Below are 17234 nucleotides of genomic sequence, written 5' to 3'. Positions count from 1 at the left end.
ATTGTTTTAACGAGCAGCTTTGATTATAAAAGCCTTTTAAGATTAAAGAATAAACATTTCCATGGAATTTTATATATTTTACGGTTGTTATGCATTTATTCGTTGTTAAGCGTCTTTTCTGGTTGATATACGGAGTAAACCTGATTTGTGCCCTGGGGCAGTGCTTGTTTATTACACCTTTCCGATTGTTGAGATTGAGACAGGTGATTTTTTTATTTACCATGGCAACGTTGAGTTAGGTTTGAAATTATTAAACTTGGCAACGAAATATTTTAAAATTTCCATAGCAACGTAAAAATTAATAAATTTCCATAGCAACAAAAATAACCCTTCCCATAGCAACAATGGCCTTCCTCTGCCCCGTTCGAATCAGGAGTCAAAAGAGCAAAAAGAAAGGTAACCATAGTAATTTAAAAATTAAATAACCATGGCAACTAATTCCAAAATTTCCTAAATCCCCCAGCCCACCCCCTCGACCCCATAACCCTAGACCCCTCACCCCCCACCCCCCTGACCCCCCAGGAACCCATCGGCCGAATCACAGGCTCTTCCTCCATAGAAACCTTAGTCCGCGTGGGTCTGACCACACCCCCTCCGACGACCACACCCCCACAAACCACCCACGTCGTCCTGCACGATTTCACCCCCTGCGTCGATGATGAATTGGAGGTTAAACGGGGGGATTTGGTTTTGCTGCTTTATCGGGAACATGACTGGGCCTATGTCGTCATGGAAACGGGGAATAAAGAGGGGTTTATCCCCTTTGGGTATTTGGGGGAGGGGGATGGGAAAGGGGGGAAAGAGGAGGATGGAGGGGGGAGGGTGGGGGGAGGGGGATGATAAGGGGGAGGAGTTTTGCAAGGTGAGATGGGGGGATTTTTTTATATATTTATTGGCATGGCAACTATTTTTTTAAAAATTAATCACTATGGAAACGATTTTTTTTATACAAATTTATCGCCATGCCAACAAAAATTTAAAAAAATCACCATGCCAACAAAAATTTTAAAAAATCACCATGGCAACACTAAAAAATATTTCCTTCTCCCCCACAGTCCCCCCACCCGCACCCCTACATCACGCTCTACACGTTCCACGCCTGTAACGAGAACGACCTGACCGTCCTCCGCGGCCAACTCCTCACCGTCTTAAATAAGGACGACCCTGACTGGTTCTGGGTCTGCCGTTCCCATGACAACCAAGAGGGCTTCGTACCCTCCGCATTCGTCTTCCCCTTCAACTACCTCAAAGAAGAACAGAGCAAAAAGGAAGTTACGAAACTTTGCGAGGTTAACAACAGGCGGGAGGTGGACAGGAATTTGGGGTTTGCTCTTTATTTAAATTATTTTTTGGTTGCCATGGTTACTAAATTACTAAACTGCAGAACGGAGCTGGTCCTCCTGTACGATTACAAAGCCCAGGCGCCGGACGATCTGAGCGTGAAGAGGGGCGACTGGGTTTACGCGGATTTAGAGGGGCAGACCGTGGAGGGGTATACAATTTAAAGTTTTTTTTTTGGTTGCCATGGAAATTTAATTTTTTATTTTTTAGGTGGCTGTGGGCGTGGTCACCGAAAAGCCGGAAGTACGGGTTTCTGCCCAGGGCCTATGCCAGGGTTCCCGTCATGACGAGTTTGTAATTTATTTTTTAGGAAACGCGCGTTGCCATGGAGATTTTATTTAATATTTGTAATTTAATAAACTCATAATTAATAAAAAAAATATTTAAACTCATCACCATGGAAACTGACTCTAAAACCCCCAAAAACTGCTCCAAATTCCACAGACACCCACCCACACCACACTCCATCCATGCTAAAAATAGAATTTTGCACGAAAATCATAAAAAATATGACTCCCAATCTCATCGCATAATAAAAATATTCCTCTCAGTCGCTTCCGAACTCTTCACATCTTTGCAACTTTACACTCAATTTCCCTGGCAACTCCACCGTTTCCTTGGTAACCAGTCATTTTTTTAAAATAAATAAATAACCACGCAGAATAATAATTTAAATAACTAATAACTCTGCTAAACAGCAACCATGGTGATTGAGCAAAAATTCTTGGCGGGGGAGGAGCCTGACCCGACCCCATTTTTATTCGTCTCCCTGGAAATGAAACGCCAGGACCAGACGAAGCCTTATGATGCCAAAACGGCCTGTTGGGTTCCGGACGAAAAGGAGTGTTTCGTTCAGGCCACGATCACCGGGACCAAGGGGGATCAGGTTACGGTTAAGCTGCCATCGGGGGATGTCAGTTTTGTGGAATTATTTATTTTTATTTTTGTTTCCATAGAAATTGGTATTTTTGGACATATTTTTTTTCGTAATTCCCATGGAAATAGTCAAATTCTTTTGCACTTAAATTACTATGGATTTGGAAAAAAAATTGTTGCCATGGAATTAATTAATTTGTTTTTTATACACATTTCCATGGAATTATTTAACATGTTCAAAACAAATTATCAAAATCTCCATGGAAACCAATTCTAAAATCCCCATGGAAATAAATTTTCTAAATCATTTCCATGGTAACTCCTAGGACAAAACCTTCAAAAAGGACCTCGTGGGCCAGGTGAACCCCCCAAAGTACGAGAAATCCGAGGACATGTCGAACCTCACCTATCTCAACGACGCCTCCGTCCTCTACAACTTACAGCAGCGCTACTACAACAAACTCATCTATGTAAGTTTCTTTTCCATGGAAACGAGCCAAATTCTCTCAAAAAGGCAATGGCTAAAAATAGACTTTCTCCTAATGCAGACGTATTCCGGCCTGTTCTGCGTGGCAATCAACCCCTACAAACGATACCCCATCTACACGGCTCGGGCCATGAAAATTTATTTCGGACGCAGGAGGAATGAAGTCCCTCCGCATATTTTCGCCATTTCCGATGGGGCTTACTCAGAGATGATGACGAGTGGGTGGTTTTTCTTATTTAACCGGGGTGTGTAGTGGGTGTGTCGGGGGTTTCATATGACTCGGGCTTTTGGAAGTTGGGAATAATTGATGATTTTTGGGTGGTTGGTTACTAAAATCGCGTGTGGGTCGGGCCTTTTGAAGTCAAACACAATGTTAAACCATTGATTTTCATACTTTTAAAGATTATGTAACCACCGCATGTGTGTCCTAATTCTACCATGACTCGGGCAATAATAACTTAAAAAAAATCCAAAATTAACAGACCACCAAAACCAATCGATCCTGATCACCGGTGAATCCGGCGCGGGCAAAACCGAAAACACAAAAAAGGTAATCGCCTACTTCGCCCTGGTCGGGGCCTCTGGAAACAAAGGGGACGAGAACAAAATTTCCCTCGAGGACCAAATCGTCCAAACCAACCCCGTCCTCGAAGCCTTCGGAAACGCCAAAACCACCAGGAACGATAACTCGTAAGAGTGATCTTATCTAACCGGCGTGTAATATGTCCTATCAATTTTCTCTATTCCGCAGGTCGCGCTTCGGAAAGTTCATCCGAATCCACTTTGGCCCCTCGGGGAAGCTCGCCGGAGGGGATATCGAAACTTATCTACTGGAAAAGGCCCGAGTCATATCGCAGCAACCTCTGGAAAGATCCTACCATATTTTTTACCAGATTAATTCCGGGGCTGTTAAGGGTTTGAAAGAGTCCTTGTCGCTTAGCAACGATATCCATGACTACCATTTTGTGAGCCAGGGGAAAACAACGATCCCCGGGGTGGATGATGCCGCGGAACTAGAGCAGACCCATGTCCGTAACTATATATTTTTTAAGAATTTAAGTAACCATGGAAATTAAATTTAAAAAATAACCCCAGCTCGCCTTCGAAATCCTGGCCTTTTCAAAAACCGAGCGCCAGAACGTGTACGAGGTGACCGCGGGGGTCATGCACTTGGGGGAATTGAAGTTTAAACAGCAGGGTCGCGAGGAGCAGGCGCAGGCGGATGCGCCGGATGTATGTTTATTTTAAATTTTTGTTGCCATGGAATTAAAAAAATTAAAACTGTTGCCATGGAAACACAGGCGGGTGACAAAACCGGAAAAATGCTCGGCGTATCCGGCGAGGAGTTGTACAACTGTTTCGTGAAGCCCCGAATAAAAGTGGGCACGGAGTTCGTCACAAAAGGTCAAAACGTGAACCAGTGCAACTACGCCGTGGGTGCCATGGGAAAGGCAATTTTCGACCGGGTTTTTAAATTCCTCGTCAAAAAATGTAACCAAACGCTGGATAATGCGAATAAAAAACAGCATTTTATTGGTGTACTGGACATTGCGGGGTTCGAGATTTTTGATGTGAGTTTGGAATGGTTTTTTTTTGGTTGCCATGGTTACTTAATTTTATTTTTTCGTGTGTCTAGTTCAACGGATTCGAGCAGCTCTGTATAAACTTTACGAATGAGAAATTGCAGCAGTTTTTCAATCATCACATGTTTGTGTGAGTTTCTATAGAGTTTTTTTAAAATCACCATGGAAATAATAACCATGGAAATGTAGGTTGGAGCAGGAGGAGTACAAAAGGGAAGGTCTGGACTGGATTTTCGAGGACTTTGGGATGGATTTACAAGCGTGTATCGACATGATGGAGAGGCCCATGGGGGTTTTTTCTATCTTAGAGGAGGAGTCCATGTTTCCCAAGGTTTGTCTTTTACTTCGCGTGGCCCGATAGTTATGGGTTTTTTCATGGACTTCGCGTGGCCCGACTCTAGTAACTCTTTTTATAGGCAACGGACCAAACCTTCCTTGAAAAACTGAACAACAACCTGCTGAGCAAAAGCCCGTGTTACATCAAACCGAAACCCCCCAAGGCGGGGCAGAAGGAGGCCCATTTCGCTTGTGTGCACTATGCGGGGACGGTAGGGTACTTTTAATTTTGTTTCCATGGCAACTTAATAAAAACATTTCCATGGCAACTCACAAAAAAACAGGTCCCCTACAACATAGCCTCCTGGCTCGAGAAGAACAAGGACCCCTTGAACGACACCGTCGTGGACTTGTTCAAAAAGGGGACCAACGAACTAGTTCAGGAAATATTTTCCGACCATCCCGGGCAAAGCGGGGGTGCGGACACGGCCAAGGGTGAGGGTTTTTTTAAAAGTTTCCATGGAGATTTTATTTTATTTATTTTATTTACGCAATTTACAGGTGCATATTAGGTATTTATAATTTATGAAAAAAAACGGTTAGAATTTTTTTCTATGGAAATTATGTGGTTATTTGTGAGTTGAGTTTCTATGGTAATTGTGGGTTTTTTTTGGAAGAGATAGAGATATTGTTTCTATGGTTATTGTTGTCCCTGTTTTTTAAATACGGTCCTCCGTGAGTTTTTTTCCATAAAGTTTTTCCATGGTGATTGAGTTTTTTTAAATCCCTTGATTGTTTTTTGGGAGAGAAAAGTTTCTATGGTAACTGTTTCCCTGTATTTTTAAAAATCCCTGTTTCTATGGTTTTTGAAAACAAATCCGTGTAAATTATAAGGTCCCCGTGAGTTGTTGGCATGGTGTTTTACCCTACCTTTAGCCTACCCCTGGTTTTATTTACATGGTGCCCCCTGTTTTTTTACAAATGATTTATTTCCATGGCAACTGACACCCCTTTAAACCGTATCCCCAGGAGGAAAAAAGCAGAAAGGCTCGGCCTTCATCACGGTCTCCGCCTCCTACCGCGAGCAACTCAATAATTTAATGGCCACGCTAAAAGCGACGCACCCGCACTTCATCCGCTGCATCATCCCCAACGAGGTCAAAACCCCGGGGCTGATCGACGCCCATTTGGTGATGCACCAGCTGACCTGCAACGGGGTCTTGGAAGGGATCAGGATTTGTCGGAAGGGGTTTCCTAATCGAATGGCCTATGCCGATTTCTGCTTTCGGTGAGATTTTAATATTTTAATATTTTAATTTTAATTTTAATATTTTGGGGTTTCACGTCACCTCTTTAAAAAAATATTCCATAAGTATTTAAAAAAAATAAACACCCGTGAAACCCCCCAAAATACATTAACCCGATAGTAAGATATTAGGGGGTTTCACGTAATTTTTTTTAATTTTCTGAAAAAAAAACTCAAGTGAAACCCCCTAATGGTGGGTAAAAAAAATATTTTTGGTATGAAATATTGAGGAGTTTCACGTCACTAAAATAACTATCAAAAAATTAGTGACGTGAAACCCCCCAATTAACCCTTTCCATCCTTTAATAGCTACCAAATCCTGGCCTCCAAACCGATGGCCGCTCAAAAAGACGACAAAAAAATCGCGACGGCATGTTTCGAGCACATCGGCCTGGCCGCGGACAAATGGCGCGTGGGCCATACAAAAGTTTTCTTCCGCGCCGGCGTCCTCGGAGAAATGGAAGAACTCCGCGACGACCAAATCGCGAAAATCATGATTTATCTCCAGTCCCGCATCCGCAACTATCTCACGCGCAAAACCTACCGCGAGCTAAAAACCCAGCGCTTGGCCCTAGAAGTCGTCCAGCGCTCGCTCCGCAGTTACGTAAAACTCCGCCTCTGGCCCTGGTGGTCCTTGTGGAAAGTCCTAAAACCCACTCTGAAAGTCGTCTGCATCGCGGATGAGATTAAAAAATTCGAGGACCGCCTTTCAAAAGCGAGTGATTCCGTTTCCACGGAGGAAACTTTGAAGAAAAATTCGGAGTCAAAAGGGAAAAAACTCGAAGATGAGAAAAACAACGTCCTAAAACAATTAGAAGAGTTACGAGCGATGGGAGGTGATTTTGGGGATAAAATTAATCGTCTGAACGCCCAAAAGAACGAGCTGGATAACCAAGTGAATGATTATAATTCGCGTTTGGCTGTTGAGGAGGAGGCGAGATTGGTGTTGCAACAGCAGAAGAAAAAATTGGAGCAGGAAATTGGGAATTTGAAAGCGGAATTGGATGAGCAAGGGGGGAAATTGAGTGGGATTGAAGGGGATACGGCGAATAAGGTTAATCAGATTGAGAATTTAAAGGGGGAGTTGGCCTCTCAGGAGGAGTTGATCGCTAAATTAATGAAGGAGAAGAAACAGATGCAGGATGGGCTGAAGAAGTCCAGCGAGGATTGTCAGGTAATATTAGTAGTAACGTCTAGGGGAAGTTTTTATGGATTAACCCTTTACGGTGGGGTGGGTTAAAATTTAAAAAAATCCCACATTAACCCTCTCTAGTGGGCCATAAAAAATGTTAAAATCCCCCGTGGGTTAACCTTTTGAAGTGGGATTTTTTTATGGAGTATTAACCCTTTTCGGTGGGTTTTTAGGGATTAACCCTTTCTAGTGGGTAGATGGGTTAATTGGTTTAAAAATCCCATATTAACCCCCTCCAACGGTCATAAAAATTGTTTTTTAATCCCCACTATCCCTAAATTAGGCGCAAGAAGACAAGCTAAACCACCTCTCAAAGATAAAACAAAAGTTAGAACGCGCCATGGACGAGCTAGAAGACTCCCTGGAACGTGAGAAAAAGCAACGCTGCGACATAGAAAAAACAAAAAACAAGACCGAGTCCGACCTAAAGTTAAACCAAGAAGGCCTCGCGGATCTCGAGCGTAACAAAAAGGAACTCGAGCAGGCCATCCAGCGAAAGGACAAGGAAATCGCCTCCCTCGCTGCTAAATTAGAAGAGGAAAACAATTTAATAGCTAAGTTACAACGCCAAATTAAAGAGTTACAAGCGCGGATTGAAGAATTAGAGGAAGAACTCGAAATCGAGCGCCAATCCAGAGCAAAAGCGACGAAGGGAAGGGCTGAATTAGCCAAGGAACTGGAGGATTTAGGGGAAAAATTAGAAGAAGCCGGGGGGCAAACTGCGACCCAGATTGAAATGAACAAGAAAAGGGAGGCCGAGCTGGGGAAGTTACGGAGGGAGCTGGAGGAGACTAATTTGAATCATGAGGCCGTTATGGGTGGGGTCAGGAAGAAGCATAATGATGCGGGTGAGTGTTAGTAACGCGGGTTTGTTACTAGTTAATTAACCCTTTGACATGGTTTTACAGTGGCGGAAATGGCGGAGCACATTGACAATTTGAACAAAATGAAGGGCAAGGCCGAGAAGGAGAGGGGCGTGGCGGGTAATTTAATTTTTTTTAATGTAGTCACGTGACTTCCCACAGTAAAAATAATTTCCCATAGCGTCGGAATTAAACGACCTCCGCGCGGCCCTGGACCACGTGACGAACGAGAAAATCTCCAGCCAGAAACTGGGAAAGCACTTACAGCAAAACCTATCCGATGTTCAGAACAAATTTGAACAAATTACCCGTCAATTGAACGAGTGCGAGCAGGCCAAGAAGAAATTGAGCCTGGATAATGGGGATTTATCGAGGCAGATCGAAGAGGCCGAGTCCACGGTTAGCCAGCTGTCGAAGGCCAAGGTAGTAACCTTTTCCAGTGGAAATTTAAATTAACCCCTTGACTCTTTAAAAATTTAAAAATCCACAGGTCTCCCTGGCGACCCAACTTGAAGACACCAAGCGCCTCGGGGACGAAGAATCCCGTGAGAAAGCGGCGCTGCTCGGAAAATTCCGTAACGTTGAACACGATTTGGAAACTTTAAGGGAACAGCTGGAGGAAATTGCGGAAGGGAAAAGTGAGATTCAGAAAGGGATCAGCAAATCCAATGCGGAAGCGCAGTTTTACAGGGCGAAATATGAGTCTGAAGGGTTGGCTAAAATCGAGGAGTTGGAGGGGGCAAAGTGAGATTTTTTTAAAAGTTTTTAGGCGGGGGATTTTGAGAGGGAAATTTAAAATTTCTAAATTTCTTTAGGGCCAAACTCCTCGCACGTTTATCCGAAGCGGAGGAAACGATCGAGTCCTTAAATCAAAAATCGATCTCCTTGGAGAAAACCAAGCAGCGCCTGACGACGCAGCTGGAGGACATGCTTCAAGAAGTGGATCGCTATCGGGCTCTCGTGAGTCAGATGGAAAAGAAACAGATTTACTTTGATAAGATCATCCAAGAGTGGAAAAATAAGGTCAACGACCTCCAAATGGAGTTGGATGCGTCGAGTAAGGTTTTTTTTTATTATTTTAGGGGGAAGGGGGACGTTCATGAAATGGGTGTGTGGGAAAATCAGCTGTTTTTGGGTAGAAAAATGGTGATTTTACGCTGCGTATTTCATGAACGTCCCTCAAATTTTTGTGCAGAATTTTGGGGGCGCCCTTTACATAATATTTTCTACTGTTCAGCCAGTATTAATAGTCTCAGTTCCTTGGAAATTTATCTGAGAGGTTATTTGGTTTTTTGAAAATAATGTAAATTATCTGCCAGGAAACCTTTCAGGTTTTTTTCAGACTATTAATATCAGAAAAACACCCCAAATAATGGACACCCTTTATAAAAAAAACCCTAAAAAAATGCCCCAAATTAACAGCACACCCTTTATATAAAATTTCCTAAAACCAAAATTCAACCAACACCCTTTATAAATAAATAAAAAAGGAAAGGAAGCCCGAAACTACTCCACGGAGCTCTTCCGCACGAAAGCCCTGTACGAAGAGCAATTGGAGCAAATCGAAATCGCCCAACGGGAGAACAAGAACCTGGCCGAGGAGATCAAAGACCTCATGGACCAAATTTCCGAAGGGGGTCGGAACATCCATGAATTGGAAAAGGCTCGAAATAGGATCCAAATTGAAAAGGATGAGTTGCAATCCGCGTTGGAGGAGGCCGAATCGGCTCTCGAACAGGAGGAGAACAAAGTCCTGAGGGTTCAGTTGGAGTTGAGCCAGGTATTGCGGTTTCCATGGGAATTTTTTTAAATTTAAATTTTTTATCTGATCAATAAAAATACACATTCCTATACATGATAAGTTAAATCCGCGTTTCCATGGGAAGTAATTTTAGGATTAACCCTTTCCCTTGGAAATTCACGTAGAGCCATGGGAAATATTTTTTTTTATATTAACCCATTTCCATGGAAAATATATATTTTTAGCCCGAACCAGGGCTTATGTAATTGCCATGTCCGTCTGTCTTTCGATAAGTCGTGTATTAACCCATTCCCATGGAAATAAATATATTTCAAAAACCCTCGTTTCCACGGAAATAAAAAAAACGTCTCTACAGATCCGCCAGGAGATCGACCGCCGCCTCGCCGAAAAGGAAGAAGAGTTCGAAAACGCTCGGAAAAACTACCAGCGCACCCTCGATTCAATGCAAGCCTCGCTCGAGGCCGAGTCCAACGGCAAAGCGGAAGCGCTCCGGATGAAGAAAAAGCTCGAATCGGACATCAACGAGCTCGAAATCGCTTTGGATCATTCGAACAAAGCGAACGCGGAGGCGCAGAAAGCTATTAAAAAATATATCCAACAGTTGAAAGACGTGCAAACGGCGCTGGAGGAGGAAACGCGCGCGCATGATGAAGCGCGGGAAGAATATGGGATCGCGGAAAGGCGCGCGCATGCGCTCGCGGGTGAGTTGGAAGAGTCGCGGACGTTGTTTGAACAGGCGGATCGCGCGAGGAGGATCGCGGAAGGGGAGTTGAGCGGGGTCAGGGAAGCGCTGGGGGAATTGGGGGGGAGCGTGAGTGCCTTACAGGGGATCAAGAGGAAATTAGAGGGGGAGGTGGAGGCCGTTCATGTGAGTTTTTTTATGGTTGCTATGCGCGGATTTAATGGTTGCTATGCGCGTATTTATTTTTGTTGCTATGCATTTTTATATTTTTTAAATCCCCGTTGCTATACGAAATAAAAAAAATGGTAACCATGGCAACCATAGGCCGAGCTGGAGGAGATCCTGAACGAGGCGAAGAACCAGGAGGAGAAGGCGAAAAAAGCGATGGTGGATGCGGCGCGGTTGGCGGACGAGCTGCGGATGGAGCAGGAGTTCTCCCAGAACCAGGAAAAGGCTCGGAAAGCCATGGAAATCCAGATGAAGGAGTTGCAGGCGAGGTTGGAGGTGGCCGAGGGTGAGTTTCCATGACGACGGATTTTTTATTTCCATGGAAGCGTAATTTTAAAAAAATTGCTTTATTGATCAGAGTATAAGCTGTGTTCGCAGAGTTTGTAGTAAAAAATAATCACAAAAAGTATCGCAAAAAGCTGACTACGCAAGAGTCGCACAAGAAAGGTCCCTAAAGCGTAATTTTATTATTTCCATGGAAACCAATTTTTTTTATTATTTCCGTGGAAATCTAATTTTTTTAAAATTATTTCCGTGGAAATCTAAAATTTCCATAGAAACGTAAAAATTAATTATTATTTCCATGGAAACCTAAAAATTTCTTAATAATTTCCATGGAAACAAAGGCGAGGCGATGAAAGGGGCCCGCCGCATCATCGCCAAACTGGAGGAAAAACTGCACGCGATCGAGCAGGAGCTTGACATTGAGCAGCGTCGCCATGGGGAAGCCCAGAAAAACGTTCGGAAATGCGACCGTCGGGTCAAAGAGCTCACCTTCCAGTCGGAGGAGGATCGGAAAAACCACGAAAAAATGCAGGATTTGGTGGAGAAGCTGCAGCAGAAAATCAGGACGTACAAGAGGCAGATTGAGGAGGCGGTGAGTTGATTAATTAGTAATTAAATTTAATTGTAATTAATTTTAATTGCGATTAAATTTTAATTACAATTATTTTTAATCGCCATTTTTAATTGCTATTTTAATCCCAATTAAATTAATAATCCAAAATTCCAGGAGGAGATAGCCGCCCTGAACTGTAAGTTAATCCCAATTAAATTTTTTTATTTCCATGGATTAAATAATTAATCCCAATTAAAACCCACAGTGGCCAAGTTCAACAAAGCCCAACAAGAACTGGACGACGTCTCCGAGCGCGCGGAACAAGCCGAGGCCGTCCTCATGCGCGCCGGGCGCCCGAGCGGAGGACCGCGCGGTCAGCGAGCCCCTAGCAACATGAATTTTTAAAATCTCTGTTACTATGGAAATTTTTTGTGTGTGCATAATTAAATGAGCAAATTACAAAAACCTTAAAAATACCGTTTCCATGGCGATTTATTAAGTAACCATGACAACAACAATTATATGGAATGCGCAACAAACATCCGCCCAGCAGACCCACTCGTAACTAACGTCTTTTTAATTAAGTAACCATGGAAATTAACTCATCTCCACGCCTAATTTAACCCTAACATGTTCATAAACCACGTAAGAAATCGACACCGCAGGGGCGACCTTGATAAAATTAGGGGTCAGCCCGCGATACAGCCCGACCACGCCCTCCGACTGCCAAATCTTGTGAAACAAGCCCGTCATGGAGTAGTTCATCCCGTGGCTCGCTTGCAGGCGCGTGCGCACCAGCGCCAAAGGGTACGACGCGATCTGGCCGCAGGCGCTGCTGACCGTGCCGCACGTGAGGATCGCGAGGATGTTGGGGGAGGAGTCGGAGGAGGAGGAAATGTAGGATTTTTTCAGGGTTTCGTACACGGCAAGATCTATTCCAGCGTAGGGGAGGATCCCAAGGAGGTTGCTATGGAAACGGGTTTTTTATTTTTTTTTTCGTTGTCATGACAACTTTTAATAATTTTAATAAGGGAAACTCACGGGATGTAACCCCTGTAAAAGACCCGGAAGCCTTCGGATTTATACATTTGACTGCAGAGGTGGGCCAGGGAGCGGTATTGCCCTGTGAAATTAAAATAGAAATTCAGTTTCCATGGCAACCAAAATAACCAGCAACCGTGAATTTATTTAAAATTCAGTTTCCATGGCAACCATATATTTTTTTTAATCCACGTATCCATGGAAAATATTTTTCCAATTTCCATGACAACTCACCCGTCCTCCTCAAGGCCAATCTAGTTTTAACAACCTCCAACGGATAAATCAGCGACTGGCTCACGGCCCCAGCCAAGCTCCCCGCGATGAACCTCTCCTCGATTTTCAACTCCCTATTAGATTTCCCCTTGAGCAGACGCTTCCCCTGTTCGTACGCCATGAATTTAAAGGCCGACTCCGGAGCGATTTTCAGAACGTTGATACCGTTCCCACGCCACAAGGAAAAAAATCCCCCCTCGGCCAGCATGTTCCGGAGGGTGGGGAGCAGCCCGGGGGATGAGCTACCGTGGACCTGCGCAGATTAAAAAAAAATTTAGGACGGACCGACGCCGGTTACATAATCCCCTTTCGGACAAAATAATTTTTAGACGGACGCACAGACACACAATCACCCAACTACACAATCCCCTACCTGCAAAAAAACCTTGATCCTATCCAGCGGCGCGGTCGCGGTGCGCGAGACCATGCCGGCCACACCCCCCGCGACCAAATGTCTCCACCACATCCCGCTGATCATCTCGTCATTTGTGAAATCGTCCGGAACGGCCGTGTCCTCGCCCACGTCGAGATACGTCGCGTGGCGCCAATATTTCAAAATGTCATGGAGATTGTCGGGGGACAGGATTAGGTAATCGCGGAAATCCTCCCAACTTATCTCAAGGCCGTTTTCCTCTGGGGACATTCTACAAAATTTTTATTTTTATTTTATTTGGTTGCCATGGAAACAAAAAAAAATCCCATGGAAACCTCACCTCGCCAAGACCTCCCTAACAACCCCCTCATCCACCTTCTTAACCCCCAACCGCTTCAAAACCTCGGTGATTTCGCCAATGTCGATTTTGCCATCCTGGTTTTGGTCAATTTCGTGAAAGATCAACTTCAACTTTTTCTCATGTTTCTTGGCATAATTTAAAAACTCTTCTAAACTGACATCTCCACTTTCGTCTAAATCACTTTTGGCGAAAAACTGTTTGACTAAAGATTGTTTTTTATTCGACGAGATTTCCAATCCGCGCTTGTTGATCGCGCTGAGAAAATCCGCGACGTCGATGCGCCCGTCCCCGTTGACGTCTAACTTTGAGAAAAGCGCGGATAAGCGCGCGTCGGGGGGGTCCCCGTCGGTTAATTCTGAATTTGTGATGGGGTCGTCGGTTAAGTCGGCTAAATTATTAAATAAATCCGAGGGCGAGGTTTCTATGGTGTCCCCACCGCCGCCACTGTTTCCATGGGGAGGCAAGTGTAATTGGGGGGACTTCATTTTTTTATTTATTATTTATTGCGGTTATTGACTAGACATTTTTATAAAGTAACTATAGAAACGTAACTATAGAGAAATGTGCGATTTGCTAAATATTATCTCGGTCAAAATTCAGTTTTCGTAGGTTTATTTGAGACTCTGGGGGAATGTGAGATTTTCGTTTTTCCATGGAAACACTAAAATTATTTCCATGGACATGTAAAATAATAAAATTTATAAAAATTGTAAAAAACTTTCCATGGAAACCACGTCCTTTTTTTAAAAACTAAAAAACCACGCAACTTCCGAGCACTTTTATTGGCACCCGAACCTCATCACCACCCTCCTCCTCCAACTCCGCAGCTCTAATCTAAAAATAGAAATTTTTTAAACGACAATAAAATCGTCACCCTGGCAACTTTTAATTTTTTATTACATCAAAAATTACTAAAAGCAGATTTACACATTGTCAAGGAAATTAAAAAAATGTCCGGCGAGGTTCGAAGTCGTCATAAAAATAAGAATAAGAAAAATCAGAAAAAGGATAAGCGGCGAGGTAATTTGTTTCCATAGAAATTTATTTTATAAATTTCCATAGAAACGGTAACCATGGAAACTAAATAAAAATTGCAGACTCCGACGAGGTTCCCACGATCTACGTTGAAGACGACGACCAGGAAACGACAGAGTTTTACGAGGAGGAAATTGAGCATGGTCACCACGATCACCATGGCGACGAGGAAGAGGAATCGGGATTAATTTATAAAATAATATTTGTTTTATTACTCATCGTTTTGGGCGGCATAGCAACCGTGGTTTTAATCGATAGCGATTTAAATAGCGTTGCTAACGTGGAGCATGGAGCTAAAAAGGAAAATGTCGTTGTCATGGAGACCTCACATGGGGAGGAGGTGGGGGAGGAGTCCTGGTTTTCAGCGTTTTTAGGCGGTGGGGGTGGCGGTGGGGGGTGGTTCGAGGAGGGTATGTTTTTTGGAAAATTGTTGTCATGGAGATGGGTTTTTATTTGTTTTGGTTGTTACGCAGAGGGTGACCATGACGACCATGATGAGCATGGGGACCATGGTGATGAACATGATGAGGAGGAGGAGGAGCATGACGGTGACCATGACGACCATGGCGATGAGGAGCATGAGGAGCATGACGACGAGCACGATGAAGACCATGACGAGGACGCCCATGACGACGACGAAGGTAGTTGCCATGGTTACCAAATTATTATGTGGCAATTTTTAGTTAATTTTTTCCATGTAGAAGTTGAGGCTGCCCCAGAAATCGTCGTAGGAGAAACACAAGAATCTCAAGAAGAAGAGACTGAAGCTGAACAGGAAATTGGTAATTCGTTGCCATAGAAAATTAAATTTATTTCCATGGCAACGTGTTTTTTTATTCAGCCCCCGAGGAGGAGGAACCAGAACAAGAACCAGAAGAATCTCAAGAACAAGAAGAACCTGAAGAAGAACCAGAACCTCAACAACCAGGTAACCATGGTAACTAATTCTTTAAAAAATAATTTCCTATTAAAAAATTAAATTCCCCAGACAACGAAGAAGAACCCGAAATTGACGAAGGTGATGATGACGAATTATCTCAAGAAATTTCTCACGAAGAAGAAGACGCTGCTCAACCCGGTAATTTTTTTTAATTTCCATGACAACTAAAATTTAAAATTTCCATGACAACTAAAATTTTAAAAATTTAAAATTTCCCATGACAACAGAACCTCTCGACGACGACCAAGAGAACAAGGAGGATTCCCAAGAAACCATGGAAACGGAATTTGACGACGTTTGGGAACGAATTTAATTTTATTTTAGCAAACCATGTGATAGAATAAAGGAATTTTACAGGAATGGGGGTGTAGTTACCATGGTGTTTATTCAGAGAAAGTGAGTTTTATAGGCGTGCCAAATTTCGTGCCGATTTTGTGCTAATTTTGTGCTAAATTTCGTGCCAATTTTTGACATTAATTTTAGCACAATGCCAATTTCGTGCCATTTTTTATCAATTTAGCATTTTTGCCATTTTTGGAGCCCATTGGAGTCTTCACAAAAACGTTCCAAAACCACGAGGATAATTTTAATTTTGTAACAACGATGGAAATTAATAAGTTGAAACTGCGTTTTAACCAGTTGCCTCCCAAGCACATGAATGTCATGTGCTGCATAAAACGTCGCTAAGGGCCCAAGTACAGGGTGGTTAAAATGTCACGCAACAATGGAAAATTTTTCGATGGGAAAAATTTGTAAATTTCCATTAGTCACCGAAATTTTGTCTCTAAAATGCAACATTTTAAGAATTTTGTCATCAGTTTTGATAATAATTTATAAAAATCTCAATCCGAAATCTTGTAACTAATGGAGATTTTTCCTTTTGAAAGGGACTTTTCCCATTGAAAAATTTTCCATTGTGGCGTGACATTTTAACCACCCTGTACATCAAAGTCGTGTAATTCTTGTACGGTAACCATGCGCCCAAGTACATCAATGTCGTACCTTATGCCTTTTAATGTGGCAGGCAACTGGTTAAGAGGCTGTACTTGAGTTATGTTTCGAAAACCTTTCTGTATCGCAGGATTACACAGACCAATCGCAACTGCAGAAAATATTTGGTAGTAAATCCCAACAAAAGTCTAATCCTAATCTACAACAATGGACTTTATGCGAATTCCACAGCTTCAAAATTCTTTATTGACCAAATAATTTCCAGAAAAGCCAGAAAGGCTTTATCTCAATTGCTTATACTTTCCGGAACTCTCAATAAAAATCATACAATGAACAATTTGAGAACCACTTGCTCGGTTACCATCACCGTCCACCAGCAGCTTCGTGGGGTTGATGCCAATAAGGAATTGAACAATGTCTTATATACAAACGACGTTTAAACAGGAAATAATTCCACTCCTACTTCCACAGCAGCACTCCGGACGATGCGTATTGAAAGCTTTTGTCGCCGCAGGAGCGATAAATTCATTTTCATCCTCCGACCACCAAACCCTGCTTCGTGGGGGAAAGAAGAAAGGGAATTCCACCTCAGTGGTCAGACCTTTGGACATTGGAAAAACGTGTGTCACAAGAATTGAACGAAAGGTTGACTTTATGCACTATTGTGGATGTTCTTGTCCTCCAGGAGGGACGTCCTAAATCCCTTTGTTTCTCACTTTTCTCAATTTCTCACTCACCCAACAACGGGTGACAACGCCAAAAAATGCGTGCCTGTCCCCAACTCGAAAATTTTTAATAATTTTTAAAAGATGGCCCATCCTTGGAC

General features: G+C 43.1%; 4 protein-coding genes across 4 annotated transcripts; 3 read left to right on the top strand and 1 right to left on the bottom strand.

Annotated features, from left to right (window-relative positions):
- Positions 1 to 28: 28 nt before the first annotated feature.
- LOC110845736 (SH3 domain-containing protein Dlish) lies at positions 29 to 1733 on the top strand. Its single transcript, XM_035849018.1, has 6 exons — positions 29 to 396; positions 464 to 783; positions 815 to 862; positions 1056 to 1324; positions 1385 to 1492; positions 1552 to 1733. Exons 1-6 carry the CDS (start codon positions 345 to 347, stop codon positions 1637 to 1639), a joined length of 885 nt encoding a protein of 294 aa, XP_035704911.1. The 5' UTR covers positions 29 to 344; the 3' UTR covers positions 1640 to 1733.
- Positions 1726 to 11910, top strand: LOC110846404 (myosin heavy chain, muscle). The gene is made up of 25 exons (XM_022093147.2): positions 1726 to 1961; positions 2040 to 2254; positions 2544 to 2687; positions 2766 to 2922; positions 3187 to 3394; positions 3456 to 3732; positions 3800 to 3937; positions 4006 to 4275; positions 4341 to 4417; positions 4477 to 4618; positions 4704 to 4835; positions 4908 to 5058; positions 5593 to 5851; positions 6179 to 7043; positions 7345 to 7909; positions 7970 to 8044; positions 8106 to 8347; positions 8415 to 8668; positions 8740 to 8981; positions 9415 to 9704; positions 10042 to 10554; positions 10693 to 10882; positions 11223 to 11473; positions 11609 to 11630; positions 11700 to 11910. Exons 1-25 carry the CDS (start codon positions 1739 to 1741, stop codon positions 11837 to 11839), a joined length of 6042 nt encoding a protein of 2013 aa, XP_021948839.2. The 5' UTR covers positions 1726 to 1738; the 3' UTR covers positions 11840 to 11910.
- LOC110846403 (calcium-binding mitochondrial carrier protein SCaMC-3) lies at positions 11909 to 14098 on the bottom strand. The gene is made up of 5 exons (XM_022093145.2): positions 13462 to 14098; positions 13122 to 13392; positions 12710 to 13001; positions 12476 to 12557; positions 11909 to 12401 (listed from the first exon to the last, which is right to left on the bottom strand). Exons 1-5 carry the CDS (start codon positions 13965 to 13967, stop codon positions 12032 to 12034), a joined length of 1521 nt encoding a protein of 506 aa, XP_021948837.1. The 5' UTR covers positions 13968 to 14098; the 3' UTR covers positions 11909 to 12031.
- A 170-nt stretch (positions 14099 to 14268) lies between these two features.
- LOC110847373 (sarcoplasmic reticulum histidine-rich calcium-binding protein) lies at positions 14269 to 15817 on the top strand. Its single transcript, XM_022094307.2, has 7 exons — positions 14269 to 14502; positions 14580 to 14927; positions 14991 to 15158; positions 15219 to 15299; positions 15359 to 15445; positions 15506 to 15595; positions 15685 to 15817. Exons 1-7 carry the CDS (start codon positions 14433 to 14435, stop codon positions 15768 to 15770), a joined length of 930 nt encoding a protein of 309 aa, XP_021949999.1. The 5' UTR covers positions 14269 to 14432; the 3' UTR covers positions 15771 to 15817.
- Positions 15818 to 17234: the final 1417 nt, after the last annotated feature.

The sequence above is a fragment of the Folsomia candida genome, unplaced genomic scaffold (assembly GCF_002217175.1).
Source record: "Folsomia candida strain VU population unplaced genomic scaffold, ASM221717v1 Fcan01_Sc003, whole genome shotgun sequence".
NCBI lineage: Eukaryota > Metazoa > Arthropoda > Collembola > Entomobryomorpha > Isotomidae > Folsomia > Folsomia candida.
This window is presented reverse-complemented; position numbering and strand designations above follow the sequence as displayed.

Coding starts and splice junctions, on each gene's coding strand:
- LOC110845736 (XM_035849018.1), top strand. CDS start 345: ATGGCCTTCCTCTGCCCCGTTCGAATCAGGAGTCAAAAGAGCAAAAAG. Junction 397..463: donor TCAAAAGAGCAAAAAGAAAG/GTAACCATAGTA, acceptor TAAATCCCCCAG/CCCACCCCCTCGACCCCATA. Junction 1,493..1,551: donor GAGGGGCAGACCGTGGAGGG/GTATACAATTTA, acceptor TTTATTTTTTAG/GTGGCTGTGGGCGTGGTCAC.
- LOC110846404 (XM_022093147.2), top strand. CDS start 1,739: ATGGAAACTGACTCTAAAACCCCCAAAAACTGCTCCAAATTCCACAGA. Junction 2,255..2,543: donor TTAAGCTGCCATCGGGGGAT/GTCAGTTTTGTG, acceptor GGTAACTCCTAG/GACAAAACCTTCAAAAAGGA. Junction 7,910..7,969: donor GAAGAAGCATAATGATGCGG/GTGAGTGTTAGT, acceptor ATGGTTTTACAG/TGGCGGAAATGGCGGAGCAC.
- LOC110847373 (XM_022094307.2), top strand. CDS start 14,433: ATGTCCGGCGAGGTTCGAAGTCGTCATAAAAATAAGAATAAGAAAAAT. Junction 14,503..14,579: donor GAAAAAGGATAAGCGGCGAG/GTAATTTGTTTC, acceptor TAAAAATTGCAG/ACTCCGACGAGGTTCCCACG. Junction 14,928..14,990: donor TGGGGGGTGGTTCGAGGAGG/GTATGTTTTTTG, acceptor GTTGTTACGCAG/AGGGTGACCATGACGACCAT.
- LOC110846403 (XM_022093145.2), bottom strand. CDS start 13,967: ATGAAGTCCCCCCAATTACACTTGCCTCCCCATGGAAACAGTGGCGGC. Junction 13,002..13,121: donor GGATCAAGGTTTTTTTGCAG/GTAGGGGATTGT, acceptor TAATCTGCGCAG/GTCCACGGTAGCTCATCCCC. Junction 12,402..12,475: donor TTTTACAGGGGTTACATCCC/GTGAGTTTCCCT, acceptor CCGTTTCCATAG/CAACCTCCTTGGGATCCTCC.